The following is a 23,020-nucleotide window of genomic DNA, read 5'->3' on the forward strand; positions in this document are numbered from 1 at the left end:
GCTAACTGTGGCTGCTCACATGTAATCGCTGATGTAGTGATCACCCTCAAGTGATTGGCCCTGAACACAGACTGCCTACGAATCACTCGAAGGTGATCACTGCATAGGAATTACATACAAGCATCTGAGATTAGTTGCAGGAGCTGGCAACCTCCTATTGCTTTCAATAAGGCTGCCTCCCGCAGCTAATTGATGTGAAACCCAGCTGGGGTTCTCACATGTATTCGGTGTGAACGTGGCATTACAATGCCTTGTTTGCACTGTGTCTCATTACACAAACGAGAACTGAGCAGTCATAGACAGCAGTACTGTAGATGATATAAAATTTCAGATATAAAATTACCCAGAACAGGGGTGCATATGCACAGTCACATACCGGGAAGTGCATTATTTTAAGCAAGATTTCAAGACAAAAAAGGTACTGTAATAAACAGTACAGGTGACCCCACTGAAATATTCCCCTCCTGTTTCAGTGACCGCATTGAAATTACCCACTCTCTACGGAGCTAAAAAAAAACAAAACAAAAAAAAAATAGTCTATAAATACACTTCAATGGCAAACTCAAATGGAAGGAATATGGAAGATTCCAAAGCCAACCTCTTATTCTGAAACTGCTAGTTTTCTGGCTCTCATACTGGCTATTTTTTCCCAATGCTTAGAGTTACTTCATGGACATGTATAGAGATGAGAAGATCTGACACTTTCCTAGCAATCTGTATTTGCATTCTTGTTCAAGATAAGTTGCAAAGTATTGAAACCAGTGGTCAGCATACAGGCCAGTCAACCAGCATTTTATCAAGGAGGTCAACAATAGCAGCCCTCCATTTTTCTCATGAGGGGGTCACATACCAGCCTCTACATGCAATTACAGCAATGACGCAACAGTTCTGATCTACTTCATTCAACATGATCATCTCACATGATAGCAAGAACATATGAAGGGGCTTGTTGAACACGTATTGCTGATTTAAACCTTAGAACAGAACGTGCAAACCAAAATGAAGCTCCTGGGAAAAAGCTTCCTACAGAAAAAAATATGTATTTGATTATAGCTGCTAAGGAGGAAATGTACCATTTCTTTTCTGAAATCCACTAAGCTGTAAATCAAATGCTAAAACGGTGAAAATATAGATATGTATTTTACTGTTGACAGATGAGCCATACATGTCAGTGTTTTACATAGGTTATATAGAATTAACTAGAAATCAGATATTTCTAAGTCAGAAAATAATATGCAATTTATAATGGCAAAGCAAAAAAAAAGTCCTCATTCTGTCGAGTAGCACCATATTTCTTGTTTTTGTGTGGAAGACTTATGTTTGTAGTAAAGTGGCACACCACAATCTGACAACGGATTTGCAGAAATAAAAACTGATATTTTCTCTACAAGTCAATATAGGTTTAAAAAAAAAAAAAAGCCCTAAAAATGCCTCAGCATTTGCCTCAGTGTAAACATTACCATGTTAATGCAATTCAAGCAATTGTCTTTTTTTTTTTCCCCAAGTTGCAGCTTTCTGTAAAACAACATGGGGTGGTCCTGCCTTGAAAGTTTTGTTCAGGCATTTTCTGCTGCAACTGTCTCTCTCTGTCACCTGCATGCTTGGTGGAGACTGCAACTGGACATTAGTGATCGACCGATATCAATTTTTCGTTGCCGATACCGATATTTTGGTGAATGCATATCGGTATGGGCCGATTTTTTTCTTTGACAAGTACTCTTGTGGAAGGATCTGGGGGTCTAAAAGACCCCAAACTCCTACTCTGCACTTAAAAGCATTCAAAACGCCAAGTTTGGCTGTCATTTTTTGAATTTGGTGCCAGTACCAGGAAGAGATGTCATGACATCACTTCCGGGTTTTAGCATGGAGACCCGATCGGAGCCAAATGCAGCTTTGATTGGGTCTTCAGCGGCCGTGCAGGCTGTTTGCCTGGGTCTCCCGATGGGACGGGCGAGCCGCGGAGGGCGGCGGGAGGGGGACGTCTTAGCCGCATCGGTTGTAATTACAAGACAGCAGACCGTCGGCTATGGACGCCGGTACCGGGGTGATGCCTCTAGCTGCAAGCATTACTCCGATACAAGCACTTTCCCAAAATATCGGCAATATCGGTCACCTTGGCGGGCAAGTCCGATCTATCAGGGAAAGTGCAGATCGGCCCTCAATATATTGGCTTTGCCGATAATCGGTCGATCCCTACTGGACATGCTGACACACATTTTGTAAACATGGAATAGGATTGTTTTAAAATTAGAACATTATACCTGCAAACTGGTCCAGAACAATAAAGTGGACATAACACTGGCCCATGCATGTAATTAGGAATTATAACAGGCTGGAGAAAATCAGCAGCACTGATACGAAGGAATGAAAACAAATAATTAAAACAAAATTAAAAAGCATTGCCACTGTTCAGAATGCATATTTACAGCTGCAAGAAAAAGTATGTGAACCCTTTGGAATTATATGGATTTCTGCACAAATTGGTCATAAAATGTGATCTGATCATCATCTAAGTCACAACAATAGACAATCACAGTCTGCTTAAACTAATAACACACAAAGAATGAAATGTTGCCATGTTTTTATTGAACACACCATGTAAACATTCACAGGGCAGGTGGAAAAAGTATGTGAACCCCTAGACTAATGACATCTCCAAGAGCTAATTGGAGTGAGATGTCAGCCAACTGGAGTCCAATCAATGAGATGAGATTGGAGGTGTTGGTTACAGCTGCCCTGCCCTATAAAAAACACACAGTCTAAAGAAAAATGGCTCAGATATCACAAGAGTGCTTTTAAGGTGTGTAGTTACCCAGACTTGACTTTTGTTTTTGTCTACAAAGTGAAAAAACAAAACAAAACAGGGGACCAAACAGAGAGCATAAGCAGAACACACAGAGCAATATAGTGATATAGTAATCCTGTATGCAGCATTGGAAAAGCTCAGAAGGATTTTAACAATAAACCCACCCTGTGTTCTTTAAGCCTTGCAATACACTGAGACAGAAGCATGTACATCCAAAAGACCCAACACCCAAACACAAGTATTGTAAATTGGTATATGAAGGGATAGTAAGAAATGCAAAGACCTCTAAATTGGGGAGATAAAACAACCTTCCAACAAATTAATGGTCCAACATAGGAGGGCAATTTCTACAGGTAAAGACTTTCATAAATCTTAAGGGTAAGATTTTGAGAACACTGAGGACAACTGGTTCGCAAGAGGCATGTAAGAAGCCATCAACCTCCAAAGCCTAGTGCACAGCATTAGTTTTTTTTTTTTTTTTAACTGACAGCTCCGGTGGGAGCCGCTGTACTAACAATCCAATGTTAGTACAGCGATCTCCCCCACTGAGCTATTGTGTTTGTTCTGACAAGGTATTCCCCCCCCACCTCAACACCCTGGTCAGCTGCAGTTTTTCCAGCATGCACGTCAAACAGAAGGCTGGCTTCTGTCAGACTGGCTAGCATACACATGGGTTGAATTTCGGACAGTCTTTATTGAAGGGCCGGATGACGTCCTACATTTCGGCTCCATGTACACGGGACCTTTGAATGCTGGAATTTTTAGGACGTTTAAAACGTCAGTTCGGTCGCGTTTGTACCGGCATTTAGCGGTGTTTGCGTTTAGAAGCGTTCCTAGAGGTCAAAAAAATTATTCCCCTTTAAAATGGAAAATCGCGAACGCTAAACGTGGGTCATCGCGTTCAGACAGACGCATTCGGGCGCGTTCAGACGCATTTGTGCGTTTGAAACGCCGGGAAACACACGTTCGAACGCAAATAATTGCGTTCTAAAAACAGTCCCTGAACGCAACTGCCTGCAAATGACTGTAAACGACCTGGTGTACATGGACAAATAAGATAAAATGTAGATGGGTTCAGGGGCTTCTGAAAAAAACGCCCAACTGCTCCTAAACGGCCATTTCCAGCGTCCCGTGTACATGGAGCCTTAGACTGTGTGTACTAGGCTTAACTGAAACAACCATCAGTAAAAATAATTTGGGGGCCGTCTTCTATATATAATGCCGCTTTAACATCCCTATCCCAGCGATTCAACAATAATTCACACCTTTATACATAAAATAACACCCATGCAAACTTCCCAACACCAGCAATGGGATTATGTGTCAGGGTGGTTGCACAACGTTCACACCTCCTATTCTGTTTTTGGACAATCAACATCTACATTTTACAATGTGATTGGATTAAGGCATCAGTGCTACCTGTGTGTCTATAAATGCTGGGATATCTTGCTGGCACTCACTGAAAGGGAAGAAATGGCTTTGAGAAACATCTTCACATACATAGAATCTTAAGAAATCTACCCTAAAGCTGAGACAAAAATATCTTGAGCAAAAAAATAAATTATATATATATATATATATATATATAGTCAGGTCCATAAATATTGGGACATCGACACAATTCTAATCTTTTTGGTTCTATACACCACCACAATGGATTTGAAATGAAACAACAAGATGTGCTTTAACTGCAGACTTTCAGCTTTAATTTGAGGGTATCCAAATCAGGTGAACGGTGTAGGAATTACAACAGTTTGTATAAGTGCCTCCCACTTTTTAAAGGGACCAAAAGCAATGGGACAGATTAACAATCATAAATCAATTTTCACTTTTTAATACTTGGTTGCAAATCCTTTGCAGTCAATTACAGCCTGAAGTCTGGAATGCATAGACATCACCAGACGCTGGGTTTCATCCCTGGTGATGCTCTGCCAGGCCTCTACTGCAACTGTCTTCAGTTCCTGCTTGTTCTTGGGGCATTTTCCCTTCAGTTTTGGCTTCAGCAAGTGAAATGCATGCTCACTCGGATTCAGGTCAGGTGATTGACTAGGCCATTGCATAACATTCCACTTCTTTCCCTGAAAAAACTCTTTGGTTGCTTTTGCAGTATGCTTCGGGTCATTGTGCATCTGCACTGTGAAGCGCCGTCCAATGAGTTCTGAAGCATTTGGCTGAATTTGAGCAGATAATATTACCGAAACACTTCAGAATTCATCCTGCTGCTTTTGTCAGCAGTCACATCAATAAATACAAGAGAACCAGTTCCATTGGCAGTCATACATGCCCACGCCATGACACTACCACCACCATGCTTCACTGAGGAGGTGGTATGCTTTGGATCATGAGCAGTTCCTTTCCTTCTCCATACTCTTCTCTTCCGGTCGCTCTGGTACAAGTTGATCTTGGTCTCATATGTCCATAGGATGTTGTTCCAGAACTGTGAAGGCTTTTTTAGATGTTGTTTGGCAAACTCTAATCTGGCCTTCCTGTTTTTGAGGCTCACCAATGGTTTACATCTTGTGTTGAACCCTCTGTATTCACTCTGGTGAAGTCTTCTCTTGATTGTTGACTTTGACACACCTACACCTACCTCTTGGAGAGTGTTCTTGATCTGGCCAACTGTTGTGAAGGGTGTTTTCTTCACCAGGGAAAGAATTCTTCGGTCATCCACCAGAGTTGTTTTCTGTGGTCTTCCGGGTCTTTTGGTGTTGTTGAGCTCACCGGTGCGTTCTTTCTTTTTAAGGACGTTCTAAACACTTGTAAATGGGATAATGAAGGAATAACACACACCTGGCCATGGAACAGCTGAGCAGCCAACTGTCCCATTACATTTGGTCCCTGAAAAAGTGGGAGGCACATATACAAACTGTGGTAATTCCTACACCTTTCACCTGATTTGGCTGTAAATACCCTCAAATTAAAGCTAAAAGTCTGCAGTTAAAGCACATCTTGTTTGTTTCATTTCAAATCCGTTATAGAGACAAAAAGATTCGAATTGTGTCAATGTCCCAATATTTATGGACCTGACTGTGTTTGTACTGTGTATATATATATATATGTGTATCACAATTTAATAGTTCAAAATATTAGAACATTAGGAGCTGTACTCCCAACCAGACTTGGTTACAGAGATAAAAAAAATAAATTAAAAAATTCCCAGGGCATGGAATCAAACAAGCTAACAAAGGTTTCTAGCAGTAAACAAGGAATGAGAAAATTGGAAAAGCCCAAGGATCACATCACTGGAGGAAACGGATGACATCAAAAAGTCTGAAAGCCCCATTTTAAAGAGGGAATGCAGATGACAAAACAGAACACGAAAGAGTGATGAGGCAAAGGCTTATATGAGGCGGTTTCTCCACATGATAATAAATGGGTAAGCAAAATATAAGAAATTTCCCAGTAAAATTAGGCCCAGACTTGATGATGGAACAATCAGTATTTGTGATTCCCCAAAATGTGCACATTATGATACTCCTGCTAAAAACAAAATGCATGCGATTACAGAATTCCCCATTTGAAAAACTGTATTCACCCAGCTATGCAGTGGAGTCCTGTCTTTGAGTAGAGCTTAACAAGTAAAAATGTAGAATTTACCATTTGAAAGAATGTCTAACGTGTTGGAATTCTTACGTTAACGGGCAACAATGCTTTACGTGTTTCTTTTTGACACACTGCTTCACTAATTAAGTGAGTAAGCCTTAAAACATGAATCCTGGGGTTTTAATTGAAGTAAAAAATGGTTACATTTAAAATAAACTCTAAAAGCTCAACATCAAGTGTGGTGAATATAAAAAATGTAACAAAAATAATCCAATAAACAGAAAGTATCCAGTTAGCAGTTATTTACATCAGAACAAAACAAATGAAAGCATGGCATGAAGGCAGATTATAATTTTATACATAATTAGTTCAGTAGTGCAATAATATAACAAGTCTTTGGCCAACTACGAGGTAGAAGTCTATTAGAAATATAACCTGGAGAATTATCTTTTGCTATGGCTTTTATTTAAAGTTACTCTGTAATTCGACTGAGCACCAAGAATAAATCCTTGGGAAATCGTTTTAAAAGAAGAATGTCATTTAATTAATGTTTTGGGCCCCAGTTTCTGACCCCATACAGTACAATCTGTCATACGGAACTGTCCTATATATCATCTGTCCTTGGTGCTGTTTAGCTTCAGGAAGACAGACAGCTGCAACATTATCTGCCTGTTCAACCTGAGGACCATCTGACTTTAATTGTAGCACACAGCTTGATGTGGTGCTGGTTTGTTAGAAGCCAAAGTATAGCACCATAATAATCTGCAAAAACACACAAACCTGCCAGTGCAGCCCTGAAAACAGGGGCTGTGTCTGTCTGGCTGCCTGACGGGCTTCAGGAAATATGATTAATGAGAGGACTATAATGATATTGGGAACCCGATTAGCACCACAAAAAGGTCACAGATCAAAGTGGTGTGCTTTTCAGGAGCTGCAATCATTGTATATAATCTGTGGGATGGCAGAGAAAAACTGGGAAGTGAACCTTGGTCTGGATAACCGCATAGACACGTGGTCTAAAAAGGCATTTCTGACTTTTAAAAGTCCAGAATGTATGAATCAGCTTGGCAGCAGGCTTTCTTGTCAAATCAATTCTTCATGCCAGCAGCACTAGAGAGAGCTCTTTTTCTGTTATGCTGTTTGTACACAAACAGCATGCCTCACCAGTGGCAGATCTTTTAATTACGCTCTGAACTGAGTGTTTTGCTGACATGTGTAACTGTAGCTTAAGTAAGAAGTGTCAATCACAGGCTTTAACAGCTTCAGCTAGGACACCTATCATGACTGCAGGAGTGACACAAGAGGACATACTGTTCAGTAAAAGGGTGAACACATTTTATAGCATAAACATCACAATGCATGCTGGGAATTCTTGAGAGAAATTGAGCTGTACTGATCTTTGTAGCACCACAAAATAAATACATAAAATAAAGAGTTTAAGAGAGGTGTCAGGGCCACTAGGCAGGATTTTGGGGAGCAGAGGTAGACACAGAAAAATATCTAAGACAATGTGGTTGATTTACTAAAATATTTTAGTTTGCAAAACATATGTTCACTCTACCATTGTGAACAAAGCAAATAATGTGCTAGCAAAAATCCTTTTTATTCGTTTCCCCAGCGCCTAAGTGGGTATTTAAAGTGAGCGGCTTCACTTTATTTACTAATGTTCACTGTGCAAAGCAAACGTTTTGTTAGTGATCAGTCTCTACTCATTTAGTAAATCTATACTATTGAATCTCTCATGCAGCTGACCTTCCAAAATTTCACAACACAATCTAATGTTCCAAAGGCCATTTTTAAAGAAGCCTAACCACTTTACGTCCAGCCGCGGCAGATGTACTGCGGAAGGCTGGCTCTCCCAGGCAAGGTCCCGTACATGTACGGCGCTCGCCTGGGAGGAGCTAGGCGACAAGCTCGCTGAGCTAGGGGACGAGCTCGCACCGCCATCGGCTCGCTCCCGCCCCCTGCTCATCAGCTGGGGAGCCAATGCGTGTGACAGGCGGCTCCCATGGCCGCCGGCCTCTTGCAATCTCCCCCCCCCGCTGACAGAGAAGGGCGGATGGCTGATGTAAACACAGCTGTCTGTCCTTCTCCCTGATATGATCACAGAGACCATGCGATCCTGCTATATAGGATCGCATGTCTCTATGGTTATCTCATAAGCCCAACCCCCCCCCCCACAGTTAGAATCACTCCCCTAGGCTTACATTTAACCCATTTATCACCCATAGCATTAACCCCTTCCCTGCCAATGGCATTATTACAGTAACAGTGCATATTTTTAGCACTGATTACTGTAGTAATGTCACTGGTACCCCCAAAAGTGTCAAAAATGTCAGTTAGGGGTCCGATCTGTCTGCCGCAATTTCGCAGTCCAGCAAAAAAATCACAGATCACCATTACTAGTAAAAAAAAAAAAAAAACAATAAAAATGACAAATCCTTCCCGTAGTTAGTAAACGCAATAGCTTTTGTGAAAACCAATCAAAATACGCTTATTGTGATTTTTTTTTTACCAAAAATATGTAGCAGAATATAAATTGGCCTAAAATGTTAAAAAATTTAGATTTTAACATTTTTTTGGGAATGTTATATAGCAGAATGTGAAAAATATTGTTTTTTTTTTTAAATTGTCGCTCTTTTTTTGTTTAAAAAATAAAAATAGCACAGGTGATTAAATACCACCAAAAGAAAGCTCTATTTGTGGGAAAAAAGGACGTCAATTTCGATTGGGTACAGCGTCGCACGACTGCGCAATTGTCCGTTAAAGTCACGCAGTGCCGAATCGCAAAATAGGGCCTGGTCATTAAGCAGCAAAATCTTCCGGTCTTAAAGTGGTTAAAACAGAAGCATGGGTTTTTAAAAAGACTCACCTGGGGGGTGCAGAATCTATCTGATATTGCATCAGTCCCTCCTCACTTCTAGGACTGAAAACTGAGCGACCAAAGACTGATAATTACAGAGTTCTCTGCATTCATTAGGCAGTGAGCCAGTGACTGCAATCAATGGCTCCCTGATCCAGCGCTTAATGGAGCACCTGGCTGTGCAGGGGGCAGGAGTGGCTGGTTCAGTCTCCCTGCATCTCGCCAGCTGCCGATCCACGCATCTGAGTGGATCCCAACTGCAAAGTCCAGATCTTTCCGAAGCCTGGACCAGCTGAGTGACGTCAGTCGACAGTGGGCATTAACCTGCTGTCGGCTAAAAATGAGTCACAGAAGCACAAAACTAACTGCACTCCTGTGATCCCCAGTAGAAGTACAGCCAAAATAGCTTTGGATATACTTCTTTGATTGAAAACCTGAAATATTTACATAAGCTGGGTTTGCCTGCAGAGAGAAAGCGAGATTGCACAATAATTTAGCATCAAATGTACAAGATAAAGCACAACATGTTAGAATAAGACAGCTCCTCTGAAACATTAACCTTCATCCTGTTCACTTCACTAGGCTGAACAAATCACTGGGGCAATCTCCTATTAGCTGCAAAAAAAGACTCCTATCTGCATACTTGTTCTTTGTCAGACGCCCAGGACATAATAAAATCATTACAAGCACATGACTACTAAACAATATTTTCAAAATACTTGTCTTAATACAGCTTTTCTTTAACCTACAAGCATTTTTGGGTTTGAATTGTGGGTTTTATATGGTACACTCCAAAGGAACAGCACTGTGAGGTCACTGTGCTAATAACCAAACCAGTGTCCTGCAACTTCCAATACACTTTGGGCTAATTGACATTGACAGGTTAATTCCCATTTGTGTCAGACAACATACCAATCATGGTACAAAGGTACAATCATGGCACACACTGCTACAAAGTTAGTACAGTTAGCAAGTTAGTGAGAGATTTCACACTACCTGATCATCACAGCAGGTCTCTGTGCGCAAACCGCCCCTATTACCTTTATCAAATACATCTGAATTAGGATTTACCTGTAAATTATTTTCTTTGAGACAGTACAGGACTTTTATTCATGGCCCATAGGCTATATGCAAGTTACCGTCAGGTAATTAGACACAGACACAAACATTTCCTAGGGCTGCCCCTAGTGTGTACTCATAGAACCCTACCCAATTGGGAATGATCCAGACAGGGGAATGAGAGGGGGTTGACTGAATCCTTTGCTCCTGTACTGCAAAACTTAGATCATCTTAAAGTATAACTAATGGCAAAACTTTTTTTTTAGTTTTGGATACAGAGCGGAAGGACTAGAATCTCTGTCAGCTTTTTCACTCTCTGTACCCCCATTAAGGAGATTCACCCTCTATATTTGTTCTGTTTATTATTATTATTATTATTATGATTAATGAAATTGAAACTAAAAGAAAATCCCAAATTTTGGGTTGTCTCCAGAAAAATAATAGATGGGAAATCCAATGGGGACACTACTTTTCGTGACCTGGGTGTCCACAAGGAATTCCCATAGTTTGCAGGGGTTTCCTCTCACTTTCTGCTTGGCTTTTGGAAAGGAAGCAAAGTGATCTACACCATGGAACACAGATGGAGAAAAAAAAAAAAAATCTGACACAGGAGTTTTAACCCTTCCTTACTCTACCCAAAATGAAAAAAAAAAAAAAAAAAAGTTCTGCCTATAGTTCTACTTCAATTGTATAGTGCAGGACACAGGACGTTTATTCATAGCCCATGGGATCTTCTCAAGAAATTAACTGAGGGGTGGATAACAACATAGCAAAACAGTACTCCCAAAAAAACTCACAAGGGTTAAAGAACCCAAAACATTCAAATGACAACTTTAGGCACTTTGCAGCCAAACCTTGCATCAGTCGAGGCTTGAAAATTCAGCTGCTGGTAGAACTTGAAGAGGACCAGGTGATGACCTTGCAAATCTGTGATACAGATGCTTGATGCTAAAAATCCCAAGAGATACCAACTGTTCTGGCGGAATGAGCTCTAATGGGGAAGGAAAAAGCCCTTTCTGCAAGGGAGCGAGCCCCGGAAATACTGTAAGTTTTCTGATCCACTTTGCAATGGTGGAGCAAGAAGCAGGGTGTCCTCTACGTGGCCCTTCACGCAGAACAAGGCACTCGATGCAATGCACTTGCGCGCAGAGGCTATGGTTGTTATTTATGCTTCGACAGCCCTGATCACATCCAAGCAGCGTAGGACAATTTCCTTGTCACGTTTTGAGGCAGGACACAGAGAAGGAAGACTAATGTCCTTAATGAGATGGAAAAGAGACTACCTTAGGTAAAAGGGAAAGTTGGAAAACAAGAAAGAGCTCTTTACAAGTGAGTGCTGCCAACGCAAAAATTCACCTAGCAGACATAATGGCAATCAAGAAGGCAACCTTGCAAAGGGAATGTTTTGGATTGGTTCAAGGTGGAAGGCACCCCTTCAATGTCAAGAGGGCTTCTTCGATAACTCGGTGGACTAGGGAGTCCAGGGCGTGCAATGAAGTTAAGTGTTCAGCCTTCGTTTTGAGGTCATCATTCGGGGAACACTAAAAGCCCCCTGTCACTGAGCACATATATTAGCCATAGGAGTAGGGGACATAGGTGTAGGGGCACCCCTCCACCTTCCAAAGTGCTTACAAGAGATCAGGGACATTCAAGAGCAGCCTTTCTTAAACTTTTTAGCACAGAGGAACCCTTGAAACTTCTTTCTGTTCTCAAGGAACCCTGGCCTTAAAATGACTATATCTACAACTCATGATACACTAGTGTAATAGTCAGTGGGAAGAATGCCTCTTACACTTATCATTGAGAAGAATTACTCCCTTAAAAATAGCTAAAGAGATCAATTGTGTCAGTGGGAACTTATCTGAAAGGCAGAAATTTCTTACTGCTCAAGGAACCCCTAGCAACCCTGGTTGAAAAACCCTGTTCTATGTCAAATTGTCAAATTACATTCTCTAGAGCATCAACACAAAACAAAAAGGGTGAGGGCATCAGCTGCAGTTGTTAGAAGGGAGCAGGCTCATCAAAGACTGGGTTTAATTATTTGGCTTGTCAGTTAGCAATAGTCTGGCAAACAGACATGGCAGCAATTGCTGGCTGCTGAGTTGGACCTGCAAGTGAAAATAAGGCCTTTAGGAGGGCTTCAAAATGCCTATTAATGAAATCCCTAAAAGAGGAAAGATCCTCAAATTGCAACTGTAAGGTGTTTATTGAGAACTAAAATATCAGACAAAGACTAGTGTGCATCACGTCAATTAATATGCCCACAGTAGAAAGCATTTGGTGCAAAGCCATAGCCTGTACCTCCTAAAATGCAAGAGTAAGAATTTCCTCTGTGGTCTCTGCTACAAAATCAGGGTCCTCAACATACTGTTTTCTTTCATAATATCCTCATGTACAGGAGGTTCCGCCTCTGATTCCTGAACAGGGTCAGGGGAAATGTAGTATTTCTGGCCTCTGGAAATGGAAGGTTTTGCCAGGCAGGCTGCTTGCCTGAGAGGGCGATAAAGTCAGAGGAGAGCAGTGGTGTCGTAACAAGTCATTGCCCATCACCCTGAGTGGCGTTTTGAGCTTCCTGTAGGCTATCAGCAAAACACATATTATTCACCCCAACTGTCCTTGCCCCTGTTGCCTGCCAACGTAGGTTAGGGTGCTCACAGAATGGAGTTTGGACTAGAAGGGGTTTGGCGTCTTTGGATAAAGAATTTGTTAATAAAACCCAGGCACTTACTCAATGCCTGTGGCATTTCAGCGGAAAAAGTGGGTGAGAATGCACCACCCAGGATTATAGTTCAGACCAGAAAAAAAAACACCAAATTTGAAATCGCCTGCATTGAGAAAAAATAGAGACAAATTTAATAGGGGCATCACGTTAAAGCAAAAAAACTACTCATTCCTTTGTCTAAAAATCTCAGTGTGCTTCACACTGTGGATTATTCTACTGAAACCTAGGAACGGGTGTCAACATGCAGGGAAACAGTGTCCTATCTTATCCATGATAATGAGCCTACTAGAGGATCAGGCTGCAACCACCACAATGAGAATACCCCCAAAAGGGTCTTCAGGGTCTGGGAACCATAGAGGTGAACCACGGACCTGGACTTGTAAAGCAACCAGAGGCTAACTACACATGATGCACTTTATGACAAGGTGAAAGCCTAACAGAGGATTCAATGCCTGAAAAAAAAGTTGCATGCCGGCTTCACACAGCGGAGTCTGGGTACAGTTCCTTAAGTATTATCGAGAGGTACCAATTAGAAAACTGCTGGATAGCTTAGGGCAATAGGCAGGCATAGCTTGATAGAAGTGTCAGGGAAAAAAAAAAATATTAGTTAAAAAAAAAAAAAAATACTCTTCCAGAGGAGAACAGGGTAATCACCAACGGACACTAGCAATATAAATGGAGTCCTACTGAGCGGGAGGAGTTATGAGTATGCACTAGGGGCAGCCCAAGCAAGTTTTCTTCCAGTGTCCAATCACCTAAAGGTAGCCTGCATATAATCCATGGTCTATTACATATTCTGTGTCCTGTACGGTACAAGATACTACATTTACAGTCCTGGGGTAAAGTGCTCGTCTAGGGTTTAGTCAAACCAAAGTTTCCGTATGACTATTAAATGCTGGCTAATCACAATTAATGGAGTACAAACATACAATTCTGCTTTTCTGACAGTACTAAAAGGATAAGTGCAAGTATTCTTTATGGCTGCTATAGGATTTCCAGTATGTGTTACCTCATAAAGATATGTGCCATCAGCCGAATCGCTATTTTTTTTTTTTTTTTTTAAGTTGGTACAAAAGTTATATAAGCATGAATCTTAGATGCCTAAAAGTGATCAGTATTCTTACCAGTCTACTTATACGAACAAACTCTTCAGGAGTCTTGGCCCAGGGTGGAAGTTCAACATCAGAAACAACTGTGCCATCATCCATTACACCAAGATTGTAGTCATTCATGTTGACAAACATCTCTGGGAGGTAGTAGAATTCAGGAATGAGCTCCTGGAGGAACAAATCACCAAGTACATATTTATTATCACTGTCAACATTTACACAGTTAGAGTACTGTATGTCAAAAAAAAAAAAAAAAAAAAGGAGGTGCAAAAGAACAAACCCATATTGATATGATTAACGGATGCGAATAAACTGATAGAACTGATTAAAAATTGCAAACCAAAAACCCTCCACAGTTTGACTTGACTGATCGAACTAAATCAAAGTAGCAAACCAAACCCCCCCTTTGACCAAGTCAGCAAGCTCTCAAATTGATTTCAACTTTGTCAAGTAGGTCAAAATTGTGTTGATTGCTTATGATTAATTGAACAATTATCTGAGTGTGTTTTATAGAACCCATCGTTAACTTAGATCCATTAAATTGCTGCTTTTAATAGACTTAGATTTATAACTAATAATTTAGGTCAAACTCAAACTGCAGAACAATTGATCTAGAGCATATAATCACTCTTCCTGAATCAATCACAAATCACTATGTGTAGGGTCACGTTAAGCCCACTAGGTACGTAGTAGCTACATATACCTGTATGTAGCAAAATGACGTATGTAGTTTAATAATATAAGACTTAAAAAAGGAATACCTAAATTAGGAAGTACATGCTATATGTGAAATAACTCCTTTACACTTTAGAAGCCTCTCCAGATTCTATGTTCACAGAAATGTGACAGGTGCCTCAGGGCTGATGCTGGCAGTATGGAGGTCATAAGATCCAGGACAGGTCATTTTAGCATAGTGAAAGCTACACCAGCTGGGATCAGGCAGGAATTAACCTATTATCACCTTCAGTTCATCACTGCGTAAAAGACAGGAAGGCAATGCATTTAAAACATTCCTCATCTTAAAGGCTAGGTTCACTTTTACATAAAAATACATAAATGCACATGTCTTTGCAGCAAAAAACTGTGTATTTATTTTCTTTACAGAAGCCTGCAAAGCAATGCACCCAAGATCAATGGGTCAGTGTGAGGATGGAGGGAGACATTTGCACCATCATGTGTGTAACATAGTACAAAAGGTGAACTTACCCTTTAACTCTAAATGAAAAAAAATCCACACGATCTACACTAAAAAGATCTACATGATCTGTGATCCACTGCTGATAACAGCGGGAGTGGCAGTTATCAATTGCCTTGTGAGAAGGGAGAGAGAGCACCGCCGCTTTTATGCACAGCGTTGGTTCGAGAATGTGCTCCAGGATGTATTGGGGGGGGGGGGGGGATTCTGTGACTTTTTACCTTAAACCACCGTGTCTGCCTCCCCCCCTCCACTGCCACATTTGGCACATTTTGGGAGGGAGAAGCGGGTACCTAGTTTTGACAGGTACCCGCTACCACTTCAGTCCGCCACGGCCAGTATCTAGTGAAATTCAGACACCTTCATAACGTGTTTTAAATCCCCTTGATCTCAGGTGCTTTTGGAGCAGATAGAAGAGTCCATTCTACCTCACTGGTATAGTTGTAAGGGAGCCCTATACAACCAGTGTAAAATGAAAAGTTGCATCAACCTATTAAAAGAGGATAAGGGGAATAATGGTATGGAAGCTAGTGCAGCTTCTAATCAGGCATCATCAATATCTCCCACATTCTGTTCCTATTTCCCTCTACAAAACAGTCGTGCAGCATACAGTAAGGTAGAGAATGGAATAAATGCGCAAGATCCTGTCTTTTTTATTATCCTTGCTGGTAATCTCCTGTATGTATTTTAACACTGACTGGGGTGCTGGACCAGGCCAAATCTCCACAGAAAGGCAGTCAAGTGAGAAATGGGTTGTGCAGGTCACCTGCTCAGGATAGCTGCCAATAGTAGAATTGTCTGGATCAGTGGCCGAGAAGGCAGACTGCATGTCTGGCTACATGCACTGCTAAGCCGCGCACCAGACTGGGGCTTTACTACAAAAATTAAGACACTACAGAGTATAGAGCAGAGTAAAACTGTCCAGCAGCAGGATAGATTTAACAAGGAATAACAGGCCTAACCGGTGTAGAAACAAACTATTTTGTCTTTGGAAAAGGAGGGTTTGGCAAATGTAGGTATTCAGTGCACACTGTGCTTGCACTTTTTTTTACAATATTTTCCTTTTAAATGATGCAGTGGCATGTTGCAAACAAAAGGTAGCACCAAGAGCAAATGGTCAGTACCAAGTGAATGCAGCAGTTTGAGCACTTCCTTAAACAACTAGTTGAGGACATTGGGCTTGTTAAACATCAAAGTATACAGGACCTGAGTAGGCGCACCGTTGACTCTTAGCATTTAGTACATCATTTCTGGATGGCCAAGGTACCACATCCACAATCATAGCAACTATTCAAGAACGTTTTTTGGAAATTAACTTTACTGTCACAAAGTGGGTGAGGTATATGGTGCCCTTTAGGGGCAGCCCAAGCCAGTGTCCAATCTCCTAAACTTAGCCTGCACCTAACCCATGGTCTAGGAGTACTGTGTCCTATACTGTATGAATAAGAAAAGCATTTGAAACTAAATAAAGGCTCCATCAACATGAAATAATATTCTCTAAAAATAAACAAGAACCCCCCAAAATACCACCAGCCTTACACAAAATTGTATTTTTCAAAGACTAAAAAAAAGACATTTGGTATAGATGGCACAGTTGACCTCAAATCAACTACAAAATAGAAAGATAACAAATTTCCCTCCATGAATAACAAAAAACAAAACAGAAAAAGAGGCAAAGGGGTTGATTGTCCACAGAGCTAGTAATCAGAATTAGGGCTCATGCACACTGGACGTTTTTCTAACTCCTATTAGACTTTGCTCCTCCTGGCAGCAGAGTTTTGATAGAAAAACGATTGACATTTGTAAACAGGTGTAACACATTTAGCATTTTCGGCTAGAATATTAATTTATTCTGCCCACTGAAATTAATTAAGGTTCAAGTGTTGAAGTCACGTTTAGGCACGTCAAGAGTTTTTTCTGCCAAAATTGTGCTGTTCCTGGACCCACTGGCTGTGAGCTTTTTTTTGCCTTTAAACGCCTGTGTGTGCATGGACACATAGGCTAACATGCAGGGGCAATTAGAGGCAAGAAAGACACCAAACACCCCTAGGAGCAGCAGAAAACTGTTCAGTGTGCATGAGGCCTTAAAGTACAGTATCTTAACTACCATAATAGCTCCCTATTCATTTGTCAACTTTCCCTAAAGCAGCTACCATTACGTTGCCAATATGACTGCTCTTGAAAGTAGCTTGACTCCTAATTGACAAGGCCACCTTAGATTTGTAAACTTAACATTATATCTACCTGCCCTTTCTCAATGACTACGGAGCACAAGAAGAGGAGGACATTTTGCTAGCATTTCCAGCCTTATTAAAACTACCACAACAATGCTCCTCAGTTCTTCAGGTTATTTAAATGTTTGAGGGGGGGGGGGGGTATTTATGTAATACCCATGTCATTGATGCATGCACCAAGTCATCTAAATGCAGTGTTTAGCTGACAAGGGTCAAACTATTGGCAACAGCATTTTATTTTTAATTGTTTTTTTTTTCTTTAAAAAATGTCTTGCATATTGGTAGTAACTGCAACATATTTAGTACAATTTGTTACAATTTGGTAACAGAAAAATGTGAATAGGTAACACTATGAAACACCTGCACATGAAAACCATAAATTACATACTAATGCAGTTTTTGACTTTTTAGAACGCTTTATTGCAGTTTGCATTATCATCTGTTTTGTCAAGTTCATTTTAAGGCTTAGGGTTACAGAGTTAAGATGAGCTTAAAGGTAGGTTCAAAATGAAGACTATGTTCGAGGTTTGGTAAAGTTCGTAAACATATAAGGAAAAACTTTGTTAAATTTAAAAAGCCAAAAAAATTATGTAACGCTATAAAATTATTTTCGATTTGGAAAGAAGAAAAGAATTGAAGAATTACTATATAGTGGCTTTGAGGGAAAAAAAGTAAAAAATATTTGTGTCAAAAAGGCAAGACCAGACAACCCTCCAAAAATTTACCTTGATATCAGAGGTGTCTCTCTGAGAGTTACGCCATGCCCTTGAAACTGAAGAAAATGATCTGTCTGCATGGTCAAATTTTCCACCCTGGAAATTCAGGAAGAATGTTGTAAAAGGTTCCTAGAACAGAAAAAAAATGACTTTAGTTTAGTACTTCACGATAAGAATTTAACCTCTTTAAAAGACAAATTATATCTTGATCAACATTGCATTACTGAAAAAATATTAATTGATCTAGTTGTGTGTCATCTACATAACAGGTGACAGTAATAACCTAAGTGTTTTATAGGCTGAAGCAAAATATATCCATTACTCCATTTTTTTTAGCCAGCTTCAGAACTGAAAGCACCATTATTTGTGAATTTTAAAAGCAGGGCTGAGCATACCCTTCATGTGCTTAATCTCATTAGTAGTGCAAGTTGATCTCACAGCGATGGCTGTCTCAGGCTGGGAGACAGAGAGGCTAAACCCAAGACATAGTTAAGCAGTATCTCAAATAGAAAAGTAAAGGAATTGAGGCTGATAATTAGCACCTTATAAGTCCTCACATTTCAGAATAGAAACCCTAACAAAATATAGACAATATCCATTACTCTGAATTCTGCTTAATTCTTAAGGCAGCACAGTGGCTTAGTGATTAGCACTTCTGTCTTGCAGTGGGGGATTTTGCTTGAACTCCCTATGCTTGCGTAGGTTTATTTCAGGTATTGTGGTTACCTCCCACACTATAAAGACATGTTGGTAGGTTAGCTGGCTACTGTCTACATGTCCATATTGACTCTAGAATGCAACTATGTATGCATGTGAGATAGGGAACTTTGACTATAAGCACCTTGAGGGCAGGGACTGATGTGAATGTATAAAAATATAAAAGAGATGCGCTACATAAATACCTGCAATGCAATTCAGTAACACAAACATGCTTAAAATGTAAAAAAATACCAAATATTGGAACACAGATTAGAGAATTTGTGCAATACATTATTTATATAAGTAATGGAGCCCCCCTGTAAACACATTTATTTAGATGCATTAAACTATACCTTTTACATTTTTTTTTCATTTGGAATTTATGATTGGGAGAAATGCTTAAAGGTTTTAAAAGCCACCTCTTCGTTAAACGCTTAAGCCCATATTAGTAGATAATTGCCTAAAATTAGCAAGGCACCATAAATTATATCAAGGATTTATGTCTCCTTGTACCATTGTAACAAGCTTTAATTAATGGTAAGCTGCTAATGCTCTCCCAAAGAAATTACTTTACTCTGTTAGATGAATTACATCTTAGGTTTACAGAAAACATGCACTATTGTAAACCTACACGCTATCAATAAACACAATTCCTGATTAATCCAACACCAACACATTACAGAGGATGCTTAATATGGCTGCTTACCATTATTAGAAACAGATAAATTACTTTGGCTTTGTACGAGAATGCAAATGAAGGCTTTCAGCAAAGTGCATTTTGAAACAAAGACCTTTAGAAGAAACAATTTTAGGTGCAATTCTTTAACGGAGTAATACCTTCCAAACATAATAAATTAAAATAGCTAAACCACCAAGTTGTTTTTTTTTTTTTCATTTATCGTCGTGAATGCTTTTTTCATTTATGAAGTAAAAAAGTGGGTTAAAATGATAAAAATTATACAACCCTTCAGTTTAATTTACATACAGATATATACTGTATCGGATTGAATAGAATCCTAGCATATGTATGAATGTGAGTTAGGGACCTTAGATTGTAAGCTCCTTGAGGGCAGGGTTGGATGTGAATGTACAATATACAGTATGTCTAAAGCACTCCATAATATGACAGTGCTGTATAACAACCTGTAATAAAATTAATAAAATTACAGGGCTCTTGAGGATGCAAAGGCATAACAACTTTTTATCTCTACCACCATGTCAGGACATCAAATGGCCAAAGATAGATACCTCATGTTTATAAGCCTTGGTTAAACCACATTCATCCACCATGAGCATTAGTTGTTCATCCCTTGTCATGCGCTTATCCTAATATTGGGTAAATGTTCTAGATGCCACAATTTCTATACCACGAATGGCAATGCAGTGCCAAGTATGCCTACCAATATTTTTAATACATAAGGTAAGACTATGCCTGATAAGGTAAGTGATGATAATTCGATAATCTAGTTATTCCCAAGAAATAACATAAATTTCAAGTTAAAGGGCTTAGATTAGTGGGTTTTGGGATTGGTTAGGAGGGGAGGCAGGGGACTGGGCTACAAAATAACTTCACACCAGCTATATTACCCTTCCCCACCCTCTTTTGAGCCACCACCTTCAAAAATTCAGGGTATGCACAGACTCAATACTACTCTCTGCCAGGTATTGAGGACATGACAGAATTCTGCAACATGTCAACAAGTTTCTCATATCTGGTACCTTGTAAAATTGCACTCGTCATGCTGCGGGACTATGGCAGGCCAAAATACTTGGCAGAAAGCTGTAACGTGCAAAATCTCACAGCACGCATATGCCTTCGATGAAAACACTGGGATATCTTGGTAATACCAGGAGGCAGCTGAATTTTATATGTAATTCTCACCTGGGCAAGATAGCAGGAAGTGCTGCATTGCAGGATAAAGTTTCTAAAAATAGGGAAACCTTACCTAGTTTTGTAAGAGGTACAAGGGAAGAACAAAAAGAGAAAAAGTTCTTGTAATGGGTAAAGGCCCGCTTTAAAGTTTTAAAATAAGAGTAACTAATAAAGTGGTTCTAAAGGCAGAAGGTTTTATCGTATTGCATTCTATACATTAAGATAAAAAGCTTTTAATGTGAAGCAGCCTGAGTCCCATCTCGATTCAGTGATGTTGCACAAGAACCTCAGCTGCCCAGGAATCTCCCCCTCCTGATAGGCTGAGACACAGCAGCAGACACCATTGACTCCCGCTGTTGTCAAGGTCAGTAAGCCAATGAGAAAAGAGAGGGGGCAGGGCCGAGCTACAGCTCCGTGTCTGAATTGTTGCTTGCTGTGGGGGCACTCGGCTGGAGGGAGGGGCCAGGAGCCAAGATAAAAAGAAAAAGGCCATGGGCCATTGATTACATCATATATGATTAAATGCATTGGGCAGAGCTGAACACATGCCACTGCGCATGTGCAAACCAGCCACAGCCATCTTGGTTTCTGTCAAACGGATTGTACATGTGATGTGCAGTTCCTGCTTACAGCCCATCCATTATAACTGCATATACAGTTGCATCTCAAAAAAATTTGAATATCATCAAAAGTTAATTTATTTAGTAATTCAATTCAAAAAGCGAAACTCAAATTTTATATAGATGCGTTGCATACAGAGTGAAACTTCACAATGGACCTGGATTCTATGTCTCACCACGCAACCTCCAGACTCTGGAACCTTGATTTCCAAATGAAATGAAAAATTTTCCACAGTCCATGATGATTTGGGGAGCCATGTCATCTGCTGGTGTTGGTCCACTATTTTTTTTATCAAGTCCAAAGTCAGTGCAGCCCTCTACCAGGAAATTCTAGAGCACTTCATGCTTCCCTCTGCTGATAAGCTTTATGGAGATGCGGTTTTCATTTTCCAGCAGGACTTGGCACTGTGAGTGATTGGCCAGCAAACTCACCTGACCTAAACCCAATAGAGAATCTGTGGGGTATTGTCAAGCGGAAGATTAGAGACACACCAGACCTAACAATGCAGATAAGCTAAAGGCTGCTTTTAAAGCGACCTGGGCTTCCACAACACCTCAGCAGTGCCACAGGCTGATCGCCTCCATGCCACGCCGCATTGGTGCACTAATTTATGCAAAAGGAGCCCCGACCAAGTATTGAGTGCATAGGATACTGTACTTGGACATACTTTTCAGTAAGCCAACATTTCTGTATTTTTTTTATTGGTCTTATGTAATATTATAATTTTTTTGAGATACTGAATTTTGGTATTTCACTAGCTGTAAGCCATAATCATCAAAATTTAAAGAAAAAAAATTGTTGAAATATATAAAACTCTGTGTGTAATGCATCTATATAAAATATATTTGTTTCACTTTTTGAATTGGATTACTGAATTAAATTAACTTTTTGATGATATTCTAATTTTTTGACATGAACCTGTACCTTATTTAAACTGCATATTCTACTAGTTTGCACTATGGAGTGTGTTTCTCTTTTCTTTTATGATAACATTCCTATATTGAGTCCGATTGCACATTAATTTTTGTGAACCTAGAGGTGCGTTGGGGGGGGCGTGGCCTGGACGGCAACGGCATAGGACGCACATGAGCTGAGCTCCGCTCCTGTATCATCCTGTTCACTTAACCGCCCATTTCTTACCGGTTGTCCGAGGGGAGTTCACCGCCAGTCCTGGGACCATGTCACCACCGCGGAAAGCTTCCTCTGCTGCCCAGCAGCTAGACAAATTCCGCCAGCAGGAGTGTGGCACGGAGGCCCAAGATGGCGCCGCTCCCTCTGAGGCTCCCGCAGCCGATACCAGCAGAGTCCTAGAGGCAATCTCCACCTGCCAAGCCACGCTGACTAGGGTGATGGAGACTGAGGTCCAAGTTAGCAGGGCTGAGGATGTTATTAACCCCCTCCAACATACAGCCGACGCTATGCAGCGCCAGATACAAGAATTGGCCCAGAAACAAGATGACATGGAGAACAGGGCACGTCGCTGCAATCTGCGTTTTATTGGGCTGCCTGAGGGGTCTGTGGGGCCTGATCCAGCTACCTTTCTAGAAACTCTACTGATTAACCATTTTGGCAGGGATGCC

At 40.5% G+C, this 23,020-nt stretch overlaps 1 protein-coding gene across 2 annotated transcripts in view; it reads right to left on the reverse strand.

Annotated features, from left to right (window-relative positions):
* LRBA (LPS responsive beige-like anchor protein) overlaps nucleotides 1-23,020 on the reverse strand; it is a 1,198,938-nt gene that overhangs the window by 194,638 nt on the left and 981,280 nt on the right. For both annotated transcript variants that reach the window (XM_082258080.1, XM_082258079.1), the window contains exons 45-46: nucleotides 18,257-18,376; nucleotides 14,118-14,270 (exon numbers count right to left, since the gene is read on the reverse strand). In XM_082258080.1, the coding sequence (XP_082114206.1) occupies nucleotides 14,118-14,270; nucleotides 18,257-18,376 (273 nt within the window). The remainder of the gene's footprint in view (nucleotides 1-14,117; nucleotides 14,271-18,256; nucleotides 18,377-23,020) is intronic.

Source organism: Pelophylax lessonae (assembly GCF_965119305.1).
Source record: "Pelophylax lessonae genome assembly, chromosome: 1".
Lineage (NCBI taxonomy): Eukaryota > Metazoa > Chordata > Amphibia > Anura > Ranidae > Pelophylax > Pelophylax lessonae.